Source organism: Haliaeetus leucocephalus, unplaced genomic scaffold (genome assembly GCF_000737465.1).
Source record: "Haliaeetus leucocephalus isolate CR32 unplaced genomic scaffold, Haliaeetus_leucocephalus-4.0 Scaffold932, whole genome shotgun sequence".
Taxonomy (NCBI): Eukaryota; Metazoa; Chordata; class Aves; order Accipitriformes; family Accipitridae; genus Haliaeetus; species Haliaeetus leucocephalus.
This window is the reverse complement of record NW_010973368.1, coordinates 11,171,674-11,191,704: the sequence shown is the minus strand read 5'-3', so window position 1 is coordinate 11,191,704 and position 20,031 is coordinate 11,171,674. Positions and strand designations below refer to the sequence as shown.

At 36.4% G+C, this 20,031-nt stretch overlaps 1 protein-coding gene across 3 annotated transcripts in view; it reads right to left on the bottom strand.

Moving 5' to 3' along the window:
• Positions 1–4,274: 4,274 nt before the first annotated feature.
• The window catches only part of LOC104841859 (chromosome unknown open reading frame, human C14orf159), a 46,518-nt gene continuing 30,761 nt past the window's right edge, over positions 4,275–20,031 (bottom strand). For 2 of the 3 annotated variants that reach the window (XM_010583835.1, XM_010583836.1), the window contains 6 exons: positions 18,505–18,765; positions 17,918–18,017; positions 15,992–16,140; positions 10,962–11,081; positions 9,156–9,307; positions 4,275–4,579 (listed from right to left, as the gene is read on the bottom strand). In XM_010583835.1, coding sequence (XP_010582137.1) covers positions 4,436–4,579; positions 9,156–9,307; positions 10,962–11,081; positions 15,992–16,140; positions 17,918–18,017; positions 18,505–18,765 — 926 coding nt within the window. In that variant the 3' untranslated portion in view covers positions 4,275–4,435. Of the gene's footprint in view, positions 4,580–5,051; positions 5,147–9,155; positions 9,308–10,961; positions 11,082–15,991; positions 16,141–17,917; positions 18,018–18,504; positions 18,766–20,031 lie in introns of those variants that run through there. The other variant, XM_010583837.1, reaches the window with a different exon arrangement.

Here is a 20,031-nt window from a genome sequence, read left to right as displayed (position 1 = left end):
TTATGGCCGTGTTTGTGTATCCGTCTGATTTATCCCTGTATTACAACAGTGTTACCTCCCAAAGGCTTATTAGCAATGCAGTACAGCGAGGTCGTTTCCGGAGGTGCTTGGACCTTGGCAACAGTGAGGAAAGCACATGCTAAGTCAGTTCAGTAGCAATTACGCGTCTGTTGTCATTGTGGTACCACTCAAAACCTGTTGTCTTGATGACTGCATTGACTGGAATAAGCTAGTACTCATGGCGTGTGGTTCTGTTGAATTCGTCTTTGATTGCTTTCTCTTTGCCCCCATAGCATCTAGAGAAAATAATTACCTACAAGCTGTCATCATCCGTCAAAAAGGTTGGAGATATAACAAAATAAATGTCCCAATATGTATTTTTAAAAAGAAAAAAATACAAAAAAAATTGCATTTCTGCAACATTTCTGTAACTCTCTGGAATAACTTCTCCTTCAGCCAGTTTCGAGGCCTGCAGAGACTGTGCCAGAACCAGCCTCCTAAAACAACCAGTCCAATAATGTCAGATGTTCTGGGAGAACATGCACAAGGAACTTAGCATCTGCTGAGACCTTTAGCCTGTTGATTAACTGTTGAATCTCAGACTGTTGAACCTCATCATAAAGCTCCTATTGACTTTCAGAGGTATGAGAACTCTTGGCTCTGATGGGGATAAATAATTTGGTCTGTTGACTTGGAAAAGAACAGGAGGTTGGTAGTACATGAGGTGCTTTGAACCCATGTGCTTTTCTGTGTCACTGTGTTCAAAGACAAATTTACTTACATCTAAATAATACTACATCTTGCTAAGGTTTTGATTGTGTCCTTTGCAATTCGTGTGTCTTGTGCAGCATAGAACATGCAGGCAATTAAATAACAATGCATTTGTCAGGGAAACTGTTACATGGATTCTGTTTAAACTCTTTTCTCCCACAGATACTATAGCTTTTAGGATTTGCTCCTTGTTCAGTAAATACAATATCAGAAATATGATGTATGAATGATCTATGTTTCCTGGTTTAGATAGAAATAAAATACAGGAATAAGCGGAGATAATGGCAGTCAAAGATGTAGGAGTTGTGCTCTATAGTATTGTTTCTACCACCATCTCCTCTCTAGGTTTTTTTCTTCTTTATTATACTAATTAGTCCTGTATGATTCTTCTTTGTGATCTGCTCATCATACCTTCTTCTATCTGTAACTGTTACACCATGAATACTGCCTTGTCCTTTCACTTCTCTGGTTTCAAATTTTTCCTGAAACACCTCTCTCTCTGCAACCTGCAGCTGGTAACTTCCAGCAGTATAATCAGTTTTGTTTCTTTTTTTTTTTAAATGTCAAAAGATTCTCTAGACAGCCAGCCTACTCCTGGTATCTGAAGTATGTCGTCGTAACACAGCCTTGCTTGTCATCAGTTTCTAAAAGGAATATATTCTAACAGTTTTCTGGAAACCACCTTGAGGGTGCAATATTAGAAATAATTAGGGGATATGTTTAATAAAGAATGTTTCTATTATTTTCTTCCCATATTTGTTCACTCTGTGTTTGAAATAACTATCTTAATGGCTTTGGCCCACAGTTTCTCTTTGCGAGACTACAGATCCTCTCCTCCCTCCCTCCTGTGGCAGAAAGGATTCATGTCCCCACTCCCAGGAGGGGATTAGGTTTGCTTAGGTTAACATTTGGTTTGTTTAATTATTTTACATTTCTTTATACTTAGACCATTCACCAAACCGGATGACCTTATATATGCATTTTTTTCTTCTGACTGTTAGTGCTGTTTAGCTTTACTTTCTCCAAATCCTCCCTCTAATCTCATGTCTGTATCAACGGGGTTGTAAGGCAGGGACTCCCAACTGCCATAATGCTGTGCTTGTATGTTGTTCAGCACTGAGCCAACTACATGGACTCCCATGACCTGGCAGGCCGTAAGACACACACGTAGTTTGTTCTAAGATGAAATATTTGTTGTCCTGTTTATGCTTTACTTCTTTACAGTCATCCACATTGTTTAAATTAGCTAGAATGCAGAGCATGCCAAGTTACATTGAATTGCCATCTGAGGGATTAAGGTTTATTTGATTCGGTACTTTGATGTGGTCAGCTTTTGGTCAGCTGCTGCAGTTTAAAATCAGATGGAAACTTGTGCAATGGTCCAGCATTCTGCTACAGTTCTCAATATTTAACCTGCTAACCTGCAAGAGAAGGGGGAGATTTTTTCTTCTTCTTTTTTTTTTTTTTTTTCTGAAGTCACTATTTTATCAATTCTTTCTATATTGTAACTATTATGCTTAGGCTGCAGAACTGTAACCAATATGGGAGGAAGGTAAAGATCACTCAGAGCTTTTCTTTCCATCTCAGCCAGAACATAGTCAATCAGGGGTCCTACTATGGTTGCCAGAGATATGCTACACATTGCTATTGGATTAAATACAGTGCTTTGGACTGCACACAAGAAGGGACTTTAAAAACACACATTAGAGAAGAAAACAAATAAATTATTACATTTGATATTTCTTAATGAAATCTGACTGTTAAAATTTGTATTTTGGGGAAAAAAGAGCAAAAGCTTACTAAATGAAGTTTTTTTGACAAAAGTTAGTGTTTGGAAAGAATAATATACATTGCACCTGTTAGTGCAATATGTCAGTAACCTACTGAGCATGTAGCACACAGAGAAGGAAATCAGCTGCTTCTTTTCCCAAACACACATTTTTAAATGATGCCAGTTTCATTTTGTGGGTTCTGTGTGTAGTGAACTTATGCTATCCTGTGGGGTTACTGGCTTTGGCAAAAAGCTCAAACATTCATATGAAATATTTCACTTAATAGTTATACTTTGCAGACTTCTGAAGGTGCTATTTTCTAATTGTGAAACTTCAAAGACAGTTTCACTGTAACATCCTCGAAGAAGGCTTTAAATAAAATGAATCTAAAAAAAAGATCTATAAAATAAACATTGGGAGCTTTGGTGAATCTGAATGTCTAGCAGCAAGTCTGGCATTAAGATTTCTTTCTCTCACAAGTGTTCAACTGTTTTAAGTCTTTAAAGGCTGTGTATCCTCAAGGACTTCAGAAGATGACTGTTCAAAGAATGCTGGTGTTTGTGCTACTAACTGATTTTTCTCATTCTCAAAAAGTTTTGTGTTTGTCTTACATAAGAGAAGGAAAATAAAACTCACCTGCCAGAAAGAAAAGTAGATACAAGGTGTTGCTGCCTGCTGGAAGTCCACTGTCCTTGGAATAAGCAGTGGTTAAACACAGCTGCTTTCTCACCCTGTTAAAGCACAACAGTTTGATGCTCGCTTTTTGTACTGTCATAATCATTTTATGACAGCTAAAGCATCAGTGCCTGAAAGATGCAGTGTCAAATATATCCTGTCCTCTCTGCTGCGAGGGCTGACAACTAGCAGAACTTCAGCCCTGACACTCATCTGGAGTTAAAGTAAAACCACAGCTTGAAATGATGAAAGTCAGGCACAATTCACAACCATTTGTTGTGTAGTGGTTCAGTAGGGCTTTGAGATATAATTTAATTTTTCTTCACTTAGTCTTGTCAGGAGCTGAATTTCTATAACTGGAATTCATCTAAATGTTCATTTACATAATTTTATTTCATACTGAATGCAAATGGGGTTTAATTTCTAATCATGCTTTAATTTCTGAGCATTAATTTTTAATCACTATTTATGTCTTTAATTCCTTTATTTTTTAACAACAGGATACCCTGAAATGTCTACAACCTTCCTGTATTACCTGGAAAGGGAAAAAATATATATAAATGGCAAACTACTAATATGAAGGAGGCAAATGGTATAGCCTACCTTTACATGGAAGGTCTGCAATGCTGCCCTCACTTTCATTAGCTCAGTTAAAGCTCTCCCCTCATCTACTCACACTTTCACAAACTAGCCACCACCATAAGAAGACAGTGTTAGAGGGGCTACAGGAAGTGTGCAGGGGAGCCACATTTAACGACTTCCACTACTGTAACACTTACTGGGTTTTTTTGTTTTGAACCTCCCCTCTCCACTGCAGCCGTTTTCCCCACCACAAGGTATTTTTAAATCCAAGTTGCTACAAGAGTTACTTCCTGTTGCAGTTATGAGGTTAGTAAAAAAGGAACAGCAATGCAATAATATTTCATTTTAATGACAGGCTTTCTTTGTAAAAGCCAGATCACCTCTTAGTATATAATATCATTTCATATCCATTATCCATTGTAACATTACAGAAAAGAAAGGTAGACCAAATCATCATGATGATATCCCCTTCCCACTTCACAGAGATGTTGTAAGGATAACAATGAAAGGTTGCGCGCAGCCAAGACACCAGAGATGAAAAGTCATCTTTTTCTGATCTTTTATATCTTGTGAGAGCCTAGGGAATAAGAAAATAACATGGGAGCAACTCTTGATATAGAAATCATTTGGGGCAGTCACTGCTGCACTTCTTGCAGCAGCTTTTCAATCATAAGCGAATGGGTGTTGTAGAATGGCAGCCCGTCCACTTCCATTTCTAGACTGGCAGTTTTTCCACTGCGGACCTTGTGCCGCGCAAGTGTTTTCAGAAGCTTTTCTTCCTTAAAAAAACAAAGAAATAGAATATAATTAAAATCCTGAATCAGACAAGAGAATTCATCAAAATCTTTATTTTAATTCTAGGGGAGACTGACCACATCCTCCATATTTATTTTGACATCAATTTGCTAACACCTTGTTTTCCTTGTCCCAAATGTGCAGCATCTGGAACTTAGGGAGTGTCAAAAGGCTTATATTCTTGACTGCTATTTAATTACTGAATTATATTATTGTTCTCCACACTCCCTCAAACAGTACATCAGTGTCAATTCAGAAACATGAATCCTTTTTTGCCTGGTTTCAAGTTCCTACATTGCACAAATCAGAATCAGAGGAACCTCCACCCAAGTATCTTATAAACTACCTGTCATTTCCCCAGCATAGCAGCTGGCTGCAGATGCATTTTTAAAGAGAAAGAACAGAAGGGAAAGAGGATACATCTGGAAAAAAGGTTACAGAGAGTACCTGAATGGGCTCTACAATCACTTTCCTGCATCTTCTGTGATCTCTGTGTGCCTTTTGCTCTCTGTCCTCTTTTTTTTCTATTGTTTTTATGAGAATTCTGGTTGCTTAGGAAAGGGATTGGGAAAAAAGAAAACCCTGAAATTGTGCTTCCTTTGTCTTCTCTGAAATAGCATATACTTTGTTTAGAACTCCAACTCAATTTCATGTTTGTAACAGTTATTTTCTTGCTTAATAGTAACATAAGCAGATAACAAAGCGTATTCCAAGTTGAGCTGTTAAAATACACAGAGAGGACAAAATCCATTGCGAGATGAAAAGATGGGATAACATCAGCTCTGAAAAAAACACTAGTTCTATGAACAGTGGAATTTGAAGACCTGGTTTCAAATGGATGTATGTCTAGCATAAACTGCTTTGCTTTTCATTTTAAATGAAACGTACACAGTAAACTCTTTCTACTGTCTTAGCATTTACTACAAAGAAAATTTATTTCTCTAATTCTGTTAATAAAAATCTAAGAAAAAATAAAAAGCCTAGTCACATCTTAGCTTCCCCCTACCCCAACCCCATGGTAATTTACATAAGACCTTGAAACAGTCACATACCTATCTTCTCTATCCTTTTATGCTAGGAATGCCTTTTCTGGTCTTTGGTCCACTGTTCTGTTTCCATTTGTGTGAGACCCTGCTTTGATGGAAATTGCTGCTGAAACGGCCTTACCAGTGCCTTTGACAAACAGTCCTATAGGTTTAAATACTTCTTGTTTGATATTCCAGCAAAGTCCTTTATCTCTTGAATGCAAATTAGTGATAAAAAATTATGAAGTTAAAATGTCTAATATTCTCTTATTAAATGTTAGGTTTTTTTCCTAGGAAGACTTCTAAACCATAAAGAATACAATAGCTTTAGATCTGAATTTAGACACAATATGGTTGTATTTTACATAATACAGTATATGGCCAAAATATAAACATTTCTGAAATAATTAAAGCATAACTTACATGGTCAATTAGCAGAGAATTTAGTATAATTTGGTAACCTGCTTTCTGAATGCACTTTATAAAGATTTGTCTTGTATTTCCTGGCAATACATCCTAGTTCTTAGCTGCAACAAAGTTAAATGAGGCACTGGTTTCCTATTAAAGAAAAAATACGTATAGTTACATGGTGTCAGTCCTGACATCGTGTAACAATACAGCAATGACAGGGCTAGTTAAGGAAATTATCTGGATACATTGTAGCATAAAAAGTGCTACTTTGTAAATTATAAAATTATAAATATACCTCAGCTTATATCATCTGAATGATCACATATACGAATGCAAATATAAGCACCTGATCTTTCTGCATGAGAGAGGTTTTTCTTAGCACTATCTATATGCAAAGCGGCAAATTGGATCTCTCTTGTCACAGAAGAGACACCTGAATTGGATACACAAAATGTCATTTCTAATTTGAATTGTTTCTCCTACATATTTACATGTTAGAGCTTTCTGATCTGCTTACTTGGGGAAAAAGGCTTGCTTGCTTAATACTATATAACTATGCCTGATAAACTGTACGCTATCATGAAATGCTATTGTTTCCATTTCTAAGGAAAACACACAATGTACAGAACCCTTCCTTAGCTGTAAAGTGCTGCAATTTGCTCAGAGTTCTCTCTTTAGTAAATAATTATGTTGGGAGTGGGATAACCAGGAAAAGAACTTGTTAATTTGCACTTTATTCAGGAAAAAAACCCTCCCTTATGAATGACAAAGCTAATAAAGAATACTGAAACAAATGTCACATCTTTATATACTGCTCATTTATAAAGTAATTCATACTCTTATAGGTCATAATTTCAAAATAAATACTATACAGTTAATTTCTTACCATTAATAAAGAGTTCAGTAAAAGAACAACTGCCTGATATATTAACCTGGCTGTGAGATGCAAGACAATGCAGAGTTGACTGTAGGACGTTTAGCATTAGCTACATTTGGATATGTATGAATTCATATATTTCCCTACAGTCACTTCAGCATAAAAGTACCATTAACATCTGAAAAATCAAACCAATATTGTATTAAGTAACATAATAAGGAACCAGCTCCACAGCTGAAAGGTAAGTAAAGGTTGTTGGATCAAATTGTTTCTTGCTCATCAAGTTCTCAACAAGGAACAAATGCTTTGCTGTATTTCTTATTAAAATATATGTAAAGACTAATCCATGCACTTAGAACAATCTCAGCATTCTGTTCAGTGGGAATGGAATGCTCCACAGTTCTGGGGTTTGTTGCAGTGCAATCCTGACTCTGCTTGAACATGAGGCTGCAGAGAAATAACCTTTGTGTTTCAGGGGAAGTCTTCATTTAGTAATTATGATCTATAGTTTTCATGGAAGGAATGCCATTTTTGGAAGAAAAATAAAACACATTCTAAGAAAGCTGTTTGGTACTTAGGCACTGCTTCAGATGTCGTCTTTCCAACTATAAACAGACAGATATAAACACTGAGGTGGGTATGTGTGGTGGTGCTCTTTATCTTACGCAGATAATTATTATAGCATTAAAAGAAGCTGGACTGGGCAGAAAGTAGCCATATAGATATAAGTGGCCTGAATTTTTTTTATACTAATGGAGTATGTCAATGCTAATATGTTCAATCTTCTGCACTGTTTACTGTTGTGTGATTTATAATTAAAGCTATCATATTCTCGTCAGACATTTTGTAATTTTCTCTCCTCCACAAAACCCTTTCCATTTATTTTATCTCAATAGATTTTAGTATGGCACTTTCAATAGCCCATTATTGGATCATTATCAATAGTCCCAGCTGTATAGCTTAGTAAAACAAAAACAAGAAGGATTTCCTGTACACAATATCACATTTAATTACAGTATCTCATTACCAGGAATTTTGATCATAGTAGTTTTTAGGATAAGTTACTTTAAAGGGCAAAACCAGTAGATGTAACTGGAAAAAAACACTGAAAAGTGAAAAGTAATTAAACATTTTTGGAAAAGATTGCACTGAAAGGTGCTAAGTCAAAGGTTAAGTGGCTATATGGCTATGCTAAACGTTGGGATCAGTTTCAGTTTTATGACCTTTAGATGAAAAATCAAAATAGCAAGAATTAAAAAAAAAGTAAGACCTACTCTAAAATACTGAAGAAGTGCTTTGTTGGAATTTCATGCAGAATGTACTGTCATCTCAGGAGAAATACTCCACTGTTGTGGACAGTATCTATGGTAGACGGATTACATTTTGCTTAGCATTCTTGGAAGTCACAAACTTCCTGGTTTTGTCCAAGTCTCTATAGAGGTACTCTGCCAATAAAACTGAAGTTTGAAGTTTCTAAGTTATTAGAAGTATGGTGGAACAAACCTTACTTGATCGTTGAGTGTTTTGGTTTTTTTTTAAACACTGCCAAGTTAAAAACAGAGCCACGTGCTTAGCAGGATGAGCGCAGATCACAGTCATTTCTCACCCCTCTCAGTTATTTTACTTTTTCTCAGGCTGAATCCTTTGCATTCCCAGAATATCACACTGTTCAGAGCTGCATTAGTCAAAACACATTTAAAAATATTCATCTGCAAGTCTTTCTCCAACTTTAATTTAGAAACATTCAAAACTAATTATAGAAAGCTCCTAACGTAACTAGAAAAGGTAGAAAGATCAGAAGTAAGGTGCAAAGATCAGAAGTATGGAGTGGTTTTTGCATTAGAACTGTGACTTTTGATTTTGGAAGAGACATCTAAAGGGGGCTACAACAGAGATTTATAAAACTGTGAACAATACTAAGGAACTGAACAGGGAATTTTAATCACTGTATTGCAATACAAGGATTTCTTGCACTGCCCACAAAATTGTAGCACTGTCTTGTGCTTGAAGTCGCAGCACACGAATACATTCATTTTTGAGGATTTTTTATGTTTAATCTGTCTTGAATCCTTTGCGGAATATTCGAAGTACAGTGTGGCTGCTTGTTCACCAGGGATTCCCAGAAGTCACCAAAAGACCATGTGAAAATAAGCTATTGAACTGGACTAGGGAGGATTTAGTGGCTGGTAGCCAATTCCATCTATGGGTCATGACCAAGTCACAACTCCTTGGCCCTATAGAAATTACCTTGGTAACCGATGGAAGTGCCAATAGCCAGACCATCTTCTTCGATAACTGTGGAAACCCAACAGCTTTCCTCAGATAGCGGTCATGTATTTCACAAGTGCTGAGAATATACAGAGCACAAGCAATGGCATAGCCTCCCCAGTTAGAGACCCCTGCGAAAGAATGTCACCATGAAACCAAATTGTAAAAAAACCTGACTAGTTATTGCAAAGATACCTAATCTGCCTAAGTCATTAGGCATGTACAACTGAGTCTCATGTAGTGATGGTGAAATGGAACAGAGGTATGAATTAAATACTGACATGAATTTGGAACATTTTTTTCAGAAATACACAATTGCTTAACATAAAATGTTTTCAGTAGTATTTCAGATTGAATTTCTGCAAGTTTCCATCTAGTGTTTGTCATTTGTCTTTCCAACAAAGCAAAAACTCAAATGGGTGTGGTCTATAACACAATTCCACTTGGCTTAATGTGAAGTCCGTGAACTGTGAGGAGCAGTGTTACAGCCTGGTGTCTTTTGCTTTTAACCACACAGAGGTAGAAGACTTTGATAAAGTATCCTAAACCAGGCAAATTTTCACTGGTGTCAGATTTTGTAATGGAATGCTGTACCATTGCAGAGAATCCCTTTTTTGGTCACAAATGATGACTGATTACACAGTTCAGCTGTTTTATAAGACATGAAGCCATGGTGAAACTAACTGTGTGTGTCTTGATGATGTGGCCTTGGTGTAAGTATCTTATACAAAAAGACATTCTAATGTAGTTAATATCCACAAATTTTCTGTACGCTGTTATGAAATCAGTCCACACAGTCTTGTTTGACAGCTTCTTTGTCAAGACTGTATTGGAGATCGTTAGATTTGAAACTTGCTGTGAGAAGTTATCTCTGCTGCCCGATACCTTTTCCAGAGATGCAGAATAGCAAAATTTTCAAAAAGTGTGGAAGCTGCTTTAGTGCATGTAGTTTTCCACACTTAAACATGTCAAAACCTCCACCTTGCTTCCCTTTGCAGGGTCTGGGTGTGACAGTTGCTTTCAAAATAAAAATAATCAGAATTGCCAAAACAGCCACCATGAATACTATATACATAGAGCCACAAGAAGTAGATCTAATTGTCACCACACTCTCATTTCTCCCCCAGAATTGCTGGTTTAGTATCAAGAGTGTTAGATATCTAGGTTAGAAACTGAGAAACCTGAGCCTAAGTACAATATGGACCATTCATAAATTGGTCCTTGCTGAACACATCTCTCTCACTGCAAATTTTACTTCGTGCTGGCCAAGCTATTAGGGTAGAAGAGAATTTTAACTATAGCATTCAAATTTTTTTGTACATTAAGAATGTACATCTGTCCTCGAGTGGCTGTTGAAAGGACTTACCATCTCTTCATGTCAGAGCAATGCGACTGATAACCCTGACAGTGTCACACCCACAGAAGCTCATCAATTATACTGAAAATTCATATGTGCATAGACATTTCAATTCCCACACCGATCACTTATGCAGTCTTCTTTGATATTTTATTTAAGGTGTGATATTTCAAGAATATTCAGGATTTCCCAACTACTTCCAATTAAATGCACTTTCTTCATGAAACATCCTCAATTTTCAGACATTCCTGCTGGAGCTGTAGTTGCTTAACTATTCAGAAAACGGGCATAAAACAGAGACAGATTTGTTTGCTTGGTCATACAAAGAAAGGGCCAATACAAAGTAGTTGGAAAGACAGATGTTTTCTTGTCAAGTCTATTCTCAAACATCAACAGCTCTCCTACCCCCCCCCCCCAAAACCCCTTACCAGCTACAATAGTAAAATTGGCTTCAACATCACAAGCTATAACATCTCCATTTTTTATGTGCTTCTTTACAGCGTCTTTTACTTTGCCCATTCCTAATTCATTTCCTCCATCTCCAACACCTTTATTAAAAGAGAAGAAGGCAAAGTGAGTATGGACCCAGCATATAACTAACAATCCATTTAGAAAGCATCCAGTGCCTTCCCCAGAGCCTCTGTGACATTCATAGCTCAATATGAGATGATTAATCCTTTTTAATCAAAAGTGTCTAAAACCAGAACACTGTGAATGAAATAGCTGAAAGCATCACCTATCACATGCTAACCTGTAAGGGTATATATGTGATGTATGCTGTACTGGTGCACGCAAAAGAAATCAAAATTGTCAAGTGCTCATGAACTGCAGACAGATAGTAAATTTTGCTTATGGAAGGCCTTAAACAACGAGTGTTCTATACAATGCATTATCATAAGTACATTAGCACAAATAGAGAAAGAAGATAGAAAAATGAATCCAAAATAAACTTGCAAAATAGCCTACGATTCTATAATAAAGCAAGCATAGAAAACTTTGGCTTTTACAGCTTTAAGAAAAGAGATTAAAAGTAGCAATTATTGCAGAAAGATAAACAAACATATATGTAAGGACTTTGGCAGAAGTAGGATGACTTACTGCACTGGCAATCTATTTTACACAGATGACTATCATTGCGCCACAGCATACAAAGAGCCCAACCCTGTGTACTATTACTGTTTTCATTTTTTTCTAGTAATTTATGAAAAAAAAAAAGCTTTTTAAAAATTTTATTTCAAAGTGTTCTTATATTCAGGGTGTGGGGCCTTGATTTTGCTGGTCAAGTAGTAACACTGTGTATTTGTCTCAGTGATTTCAGTAAAATCAATGGGACATGTAACTTCAGGAAAATTCTGGGCAAACCTATGTTGGGACATAAAATTATTAGATGTCATTCAGAGATCTGGAGATGAGGATAACACATAAACTAGCAGCTTACATGAAAGCTGGATAGTACCTCTAGTCTCTCACCGACGTTAAAAAAAAAACTGCAAAAAAAAATCCATCTATTTAAATGGAAATTAACATCTCCCTTTCACCTGTTAGTCTAAATGGTATCTTCTCAAGTTTGAAGATTTTATAGAAAATTCCTACTTAATGTCTGTGAAACAGAACAGTGAAGAGTTCCAAGTCCTCACTGCAATGTAGCATATTTGAATTTGAAATGTGACTGTGCTCTAATGCATAGCATGTGTTACAGGAGAGAAATTACAGTATTTATAATTTACACTTCAAGCTCTGAAAATTGATAAATTTAACACTTTTAGTAACTGCATAAATATCTCACATAAGTCTGTAGCAAATTTCTTCTTTAAGTGAAATTGGAAGTTATTTCTCAGTAGCAATTTTTTAGTTAACTCCTTAAGTCTATATAGTCAAGGGGAGAGTAACTGAGTGAGTGACACGTAACTTACATAAAAGGATTTGCCATGGAACAGCCAATCTTTTTTCTTATCTGCTTTAATAATCTTGTCACATTTATTTTGGTGCTGGGATTTAATGGTGCCTTCTAAAATCTGTTTGTTGGTAGTACTTTTCAAGTAGGTAATGACATAATTATGGTGCCTCTGTCATCATACATAAATATGGTAGTTACTACTGTTTTGCAAGAATCCACAGAATGTTTCGATTTTTCTTATATTCAAAATCTAAAATTTTGCTTTTAATGGTCTTTAAAAAGGCTAGAATGAATTATTGTCCTTTGCAGATTGTCAACAGTTTCTTTAACTGAGAGATACTAATCTGTTGCTCAGGGGTTTTTGTACCAGCCTTGCTTTGCTGAAGTCCTTGCTTTTTTGAAATTCCTGTCACCAGGATGGTTACACAGTTAGTAGATCTACTGCTGTGGATGGATCCCATTAGCATTACACTGGGAGGAAAAGAACACCACACCAAAAATTTTCCTGTACCATCCGTTTTCTTCTTCCTCTACACATTGGCAGAGGATGACATTTTACTGTTGATTTCCAGAGTGAGATTCACCTGACAAAATGCAGCCATCTACACATGAGCTAGTCAGCTAGACTTTTTTAAAGTCAGCAGAGAGAAACAGACCTTTCAAGCATTCAGTTCATCTCACCCCAAGGCAGACATCTCAAATATAGATGTCTGAAAATAGACAAGATGAATCCTCTTCTCCTAAAGGCCTGAGTGCTTTCCAGGCAGAGGAAAAATAGTTCCATTGGCTCTTCCAGGCAAATTTTCACTGACTACATTGGTTTCTGAAACTACATTCATGAAAAATGCAGGAAACGTCATCTTCTGTGCTAAAAATCATTTGTATGAAAGGGAAACAAGTGTGACCACAGTTTTTCATGCAGTGCTTTGGAAAGCTTTTCATTAGCTCCTATATAAATAGCATATAGCTATGTCAGTTGTATGACAGCTGAAAAAAATAGCATGTGGTTTCAGTAACATCTCCTAATCTTTTATTTCAATCTTTTGTGGAACATAAGTTCTTCCAACCTCAGTCTTTCACATCTTCTTATTTTGTATATTCCTGAAGGTTGCTGCTTACTCCATGACTTTTTATGATAGCAGTACCCATACAATGGCAGGTATTGTTCATGATTTGTCTGTGGTCAGACTCCTAGATCAGTTCTTTTTAAACACAGATCTTGTTTTAAATACAAAACTTGACAGCAATTAATCAGCATTTAACAAATGTTCTAATATTTCCCCTCTCCAACTACTAATGCAGTACTTCTTGCCACTGAGCACACTATATAAAGACTTCTGTAAGGCTGAAAACTTGATCTTTCTAGTATCCTTTTCTAGTCTATAAAGTTATCTGAGTACTCCACCCTAATGGGTGCTGTACAATATTTGCATTTTGAACTAGACATATGCCTCCAAGTTCCTACTGACCATGAAGAAAGTCAAAGATAGCCCCACGAGAAAAATTTATCATAATTAGTAGCAATACATTATCATCAGTAATGAGAGACAAGATGTAAAGGCCACAGGCCAGATTTGTGCCTTGTTAAGCTAGGCTTTGCAGAAAAACACTGAAAAAGCCAACAGCCATCCCAAGAAATTGTAATCAAATTAAAAAACAGACACAAAAAGTTAGTGTGATAAGCAAAATAAGAAATGTTAACTAGGTAACAGACAATAAGAAAAAAATTACATTGTTTTTCTATAGATACTCAATTAGCTCTCCAGCATAGAATATCCATGTGCTCAAATTCCATGGGAGATCAGAGCAGATAACTTCATTGTCTTTTGAAGCCTATGACCTGTTAAATCATTTTCTATGCAGACATCTCTTTAGAGAAAATTCATAGCAAAGGGATGCAGTGAATCTGGATAACTGCTTCTTTTCTTCTTATTCACAAGCTCATGGTATTTTTAATTAACAACATTTCATAGTATATTTGAATATTTAGAGAATGTTTAAAACAAACTAAATTCTGCTGAACAGATTCAAATTCCCACTCTGCAGAACATGCCAAAATCCACCAAATCAATAATATACTTTGAGCTGCCCTGGGAGATATTTTAAGAAATGGGGGTATTTTTATTAAAGGAATCAGGATGTGATGTTACATAAGTAGCTGGAGAGACCAAGTCCTTGTATCAACAGTCTAAAATCAGGGACAAAGTAATTGAAATTAACTGCAGCAGATAAGCCTCTGAGGCATTTTGCTAAACATCCTTATGAAAGAGAGCTTTTTCTATCGTTATTCAATCTTCAGCTTCTCTGCTAAGATTGCCAACAGAGTGCCATCTAGAGTGCTTCTTTTTGAATGTTGAATGTTACTCCTCAGGAATAGGACAAGAATTTGAATTAAATCCAAGTAAAACATATTACAAGTTTTAAGATAATACAACAAATACCAGTGAACTCTTCCGCTATACAACTTTTAAATGATTCCAATAAAGGGAAATCAGACTACACATTATGTCTGCAGGAGCTCTCTAAATTCCATGGAAACATTTGAGAAACATCACTACTGAGAAGTCAAAGTCCCAGTGCTTTTGGTAATACTTAGGAGTGAGTCCACAGTGCTACAAGAAGAAAAAAAGCCAGATCAGCAGACATGTTCTGACGTGACTGAAATCAGCCTGGCATGGACACTTACTTCTAATTTTGTGACCCTTATTTCTAATTTTGTTTTGAATATTTATATAGATTACATATCTTCTAAATGTGTTTTGGGCCACGTAGTGTAGCACAAAGCATTTGATTGTACAAGGAAGTTGTATAATTTTTATATATCTGGGAATCCTTGATCTATGGCATATTCTTTCAAAACCAGGTACAAGTCAGTTTTCAGGAAAAAAAGGACTATTGACAAAAGAGAGGAGCACTGTGTTGACAGCAGCACTCTCATTAGACATATTAGTCAATCCTAATGTAGTTTTGACAGGAAGGACAATGTACTCCTTTAAAGGTTATTATTGTACATGTATATTTTGTTAGAGAAGGCACTATTATAATAGATGCAAATATGCAATCCCTGCTCAAGAAAATGTACTGCTAAAAGGCAACACAAACTAAGATTCTATCCAGACTGCTGTTTTAACACAGGTGTTAAGGTATAACAATCATAAAAATAACTATAATATTTTAATATGTAATGTTTCCATTCAGTAGTCATTTGCTTTCTATGCTGCCTTTCACATGTAAAATAAAGAATAAAGTCAGTGTCAAAAACTACTTTTAGAGAAGCATATGTATACACATTGATGTATAGATAATACGCACATCTGGGCTTGCTTTTTTGTCCTTAAATAACTTTGAAATCAACTCTTTTTTTTTTTTTTGGTTGTGGGAACCCTTCAATAGAAACTTCTAACTTTTCTCCAGCAACAGTCTTTAAACTCAACCACAAAAAAACAGCTGTAGCCTGCAAGCAGTTATTCAGCACCTGCCTCCTGCTCCCCTCGCTTCCAGTCAGAGTTCCTGTTCTGTGCTTCTCTTGCTTCTGAGAATATAACACAAACTCACACATACCTGTTGTTGTGATTCCTGGAATGGTTTGTGCAGCTAAAAATAGTTCATCTATGGGATCCACTAGATGTTTAATGTTAACTTTCCTGGCATTGTAATAATTGCCATCAGCAGCCATCCCAGCACGCTCTATTGCTATCAGGTGATCAAATCTGGTTAGAGATGAGTGAAAAAACAGAGGAGAGTAGTTAAAGCTGCAATTCTCACATAACAAACTCTTCTGTTGGCTGCTTTTCCTGTTGTGCTTGGTTCTACTTTTTGACCATTTAGGATTCAAGGTAAAACTTGGATACTGTTTTGTTATTTCTGAATGTAGTTCTCTATAGTTTATTTTCAAAGGTTAGTCTAGTTTCTTTATAGCTTTAGTGTAACTCCCTATTTGCCACCAAGAAATGGAGAAGTTCCTGAAATCCTCCTAACCAGCAATCCTTTGGGTCAGCCATCTGGCCTTACTCTGTTTCATGTTAAAAAACATAACATCTTCTAAGACATTAGTTTCTATATATGTTTTCAAAGAATACAAAAAATGGCAAGTAATGATCTTCTAAATCCTTGTCAGTGTAAATATAGTCTCTGCTTGAAGTATATTGTTTGGCAAATGTTCATTTGTTTCTAGTTAGGGAGTTTTTTGGTTTGGGTCTTCAGATTTGTTTGGGTTTTTTTTTCTTTAAGTCTATGGCTATTTTGCTAGTTATGAAAGTAGACAGATGTACTGCAGATGTCCTAGGTTTTAAGCAGAATTTTAGTATTCAGTTCTGCCCCTGTATGTTAGAATTAAGTTATTTTGCTTCTGTTTCTCCAATTTTACTGTCAAGAGGTTACTAATTCTGCTGAATTACTTAATGTTCTTGTGGGTGGGTATCTACAATGACTACAGAGACCTTAAACAGATTAGTTGTCTACTTTAAAGAAACACTTTAGCTTTTTGGGACTGTGGGTTCAACTGAAATAGAAACTGGCTGTAATTATATTATGCATAGCTATAAAACACATTTATAAAACAAAACATAGAAAATGGAGACAGTATCATGCATACAATTATGGCATACACTAACCTGTGGAAAGAAAGGGGAATTGAGAAAGTTGATGAAGCAATACCATAGTGAAAGATCTTTTTATTAAAGAGAACAAACTGAAGGCAACTACACTAAAATGCTTTACAAGGAAAGATCAATAAAAACAAGCAATGTATGCCTACTTAAAGGAAATGTAAGTTGCCTGTTAAGTAATGAAATGTGCACACAGCTACTTAGCAAATTATCCAGTGCATTAACCCTAATCACACACTTTGTACAAATTTGAATTTTTGCCCAATATTGTATGCTCAACAATGCATATGCAAACAGCTCAACTCAATATCGAGAAGTGCATGCATACATCTATAGTTTTTGCTTTGGCTGCCTAAAGACAATAGGGTGATCACTTTCACACTATTACAAACACATGATGTTTTATTAAATCAGATCAGATTCCCCAGTTGTCAGACTTCAGCCAAAGCTCTAGAAAGTGAACACATTCCACAACACTTTTCCTAGCTCTTCCACTGACTCCGACATAATACTTCCCCTTTCTGATTTTCTCACTGATTTAAAAACTGGTAAAATAATATAGTGTGTGTGTATATGTATCTGTATCTATGGAATAAGAGCTGAAAAGCTTTTAGAAATTTTTTTGAAGGAAAAGAACTATTGATATATGAATTATAATTTCTTTTTTTGTACTCCAGAAATGCATAATTGCAGAATAATATGGAATTCTGTACTCTGTGTGTGCTCCAATACCAATGTTTGGCTTAGAATTTCATTCTGTTCCTTCCATGTTTTAAGGATTTACTTGTAACCATTATGCCTTCTTAGATCATGTCATTATTTTTATTATACCTTTACACAGTAGAGGTGTGACCCATTCTCTAAAACTGAATACACATACCTAGGTCTTCCAGGATTCCCATTCTCACACAAAAACATTAAAGCTGAATTAGCATTTTCCCTTTGATAACTCAATAGAGGGACAGGTCTCTTCAGGATTCCTATAGGAAAACAAAATACAATTCAGATACTATGTACCTTTTTTTTTTTAAATGTGTTTTTTAGTAACTTAAAAACAAAACAGAACAGTTAGAATAGTAAGGACTCAATGCCTTCATACAGTTCCTGATAAGCTCTCTGCATCCTTACTTTAATTTAAACTCTTTTGGATGTTAGTGCTAGTAAATGGGACCTTGAGATAGAAAACAGGTCTACAAGAATAAGAACAGACATCCAGAATTCATCACAAACAGCTAATTCAGAATCAGAACCCAGAAACGTAAGCATTAACTTGATGCCAGCTAGGTTGAACAAAATGTCATTGTAGCAATGCTGATCAGAGCTTAGAGGATGAACTCTAGTTCATTCTCTGGAAAAAAAAATAATCCTGTACTAAGTGACACTGAGATTAACTGAAGCAAACCTTGGCTCAAATTGGCAAGCTAAAAACTGAAAAGCTGTGTTTCTTTCTGAAAAGCTGTGTCTTACCTAGTTGAACAGCCTCTTCAATAATCTTTTTATTCAGATTCATGGCTCTCTGATCTGTTACTATGGCAACCTCTTTCTCCAAGGCCTGCAACATAGCTGCAATAGCGAGGGCTCCCGGGGGCCCATCATTCTCTTCCGGTGGCTCGTAAGTGAAGTGGGTAGGAAATCCAGTTGTTATCAGCACCGACCGAGCATGGGAGATGGACAGGCAAGCCTTCAGCAGCTCATCTTGGCAGCGTAGATGAATTATACCCCGGTCTCCTATAAAAGTGTTTTTAAAGAGAGCAGTGCACTTCAATATATTGTTCTCCTTTTGAAGTTTCTGTGTGGGTGAACCTGCATATTTTAATCACATAAAATGGGTTAAAAAAAAAAAAAGAAACCAAAAAACCTCTGGTCAAGGCAGGAATTGGGGTAATTTCCTCAGGAAACATAGGAAGGTGTAGGATATGAGTAATGAAGATAATGGGCTGTGCTTCCAGGTTTAGAATTTCAGTTAACTGGATTCTGAAAATTAGTCTACCTAGCATTTCTAGGTATTAGTGTAAATAGCTTTTTCTGAGAGCTTATTGCATATTGTTTCCTTTCCTTTGGCCCTCTGCTTTCCTCCGATCTGTGGCGACAGTCGTACTAGACCATGTCCAGCTACCGAAGCTAGATTGCAACTCAAGCATCCCAGATTTTACAGAAGTTTTGATGCAGACTCCAGATGAGTAAGCTGGTCCTTTTTCTCTATTTAACCCTATCTGCTTAGGGAAGAGTTAATTCCCAAATAAATTCCACTTAATGAGATGATTAACCACTGAAGTGAGGTTTCAGAGACATTGTAAGTTACCAGGGGACTTTATAAACTCAATCAATACAGTGGTATCCAGGTGACTGCTAAAAGATCTTGTAACATTTCACATAGCAGAGAAGCATGTTATCCAACCTTGAGAAATGGGTGAATGTTAACAGATGTCTCTTCTCATGGGTCAGTCCCTAAAGAGGCAACACTGTGTTATCTGCCTATGTCTTTCATTGTTCAAACACTTCCTATCCCCTCTCCCTTCCCTGGCACTTGGAAACACAAGTTCACAGCGCAGTCCTTTCGATTTACTAGCACTCCTGAAAATCACAAATACCAGCATGATGTGCTGATATTCATGGGTTGATAGCGAGAGGTAAGTCTTCACTATTGTTTTCTACCCTCCTCACATCTTCACCTTTCTCACCTTCCCACCCCCCCAGCACTTTGCCCTTTTTGTCCTCAATATCCCCTTTGCCATTTCTCCCTCTGTTCCTCCAAAATAACATATGGGCAATAGACAGATAGTGGACACACAAAAAAGTTCTGAACAAAACTTAAGTAACTGAAGCAGGGAATATTAGTCTCTGAGAAGTGGCGTATATTAACTGAGATAAAGTACTGTACTCTCCTTTAGCAATAAAATGAGCTAACTCTTAAGTTAGGTCCTGCATTTCTGCAGAGCATGGCATTGCGCCAAGCTGAACTCCAGAGAGTGGGAAAAGGAGAGGCCTTATGAG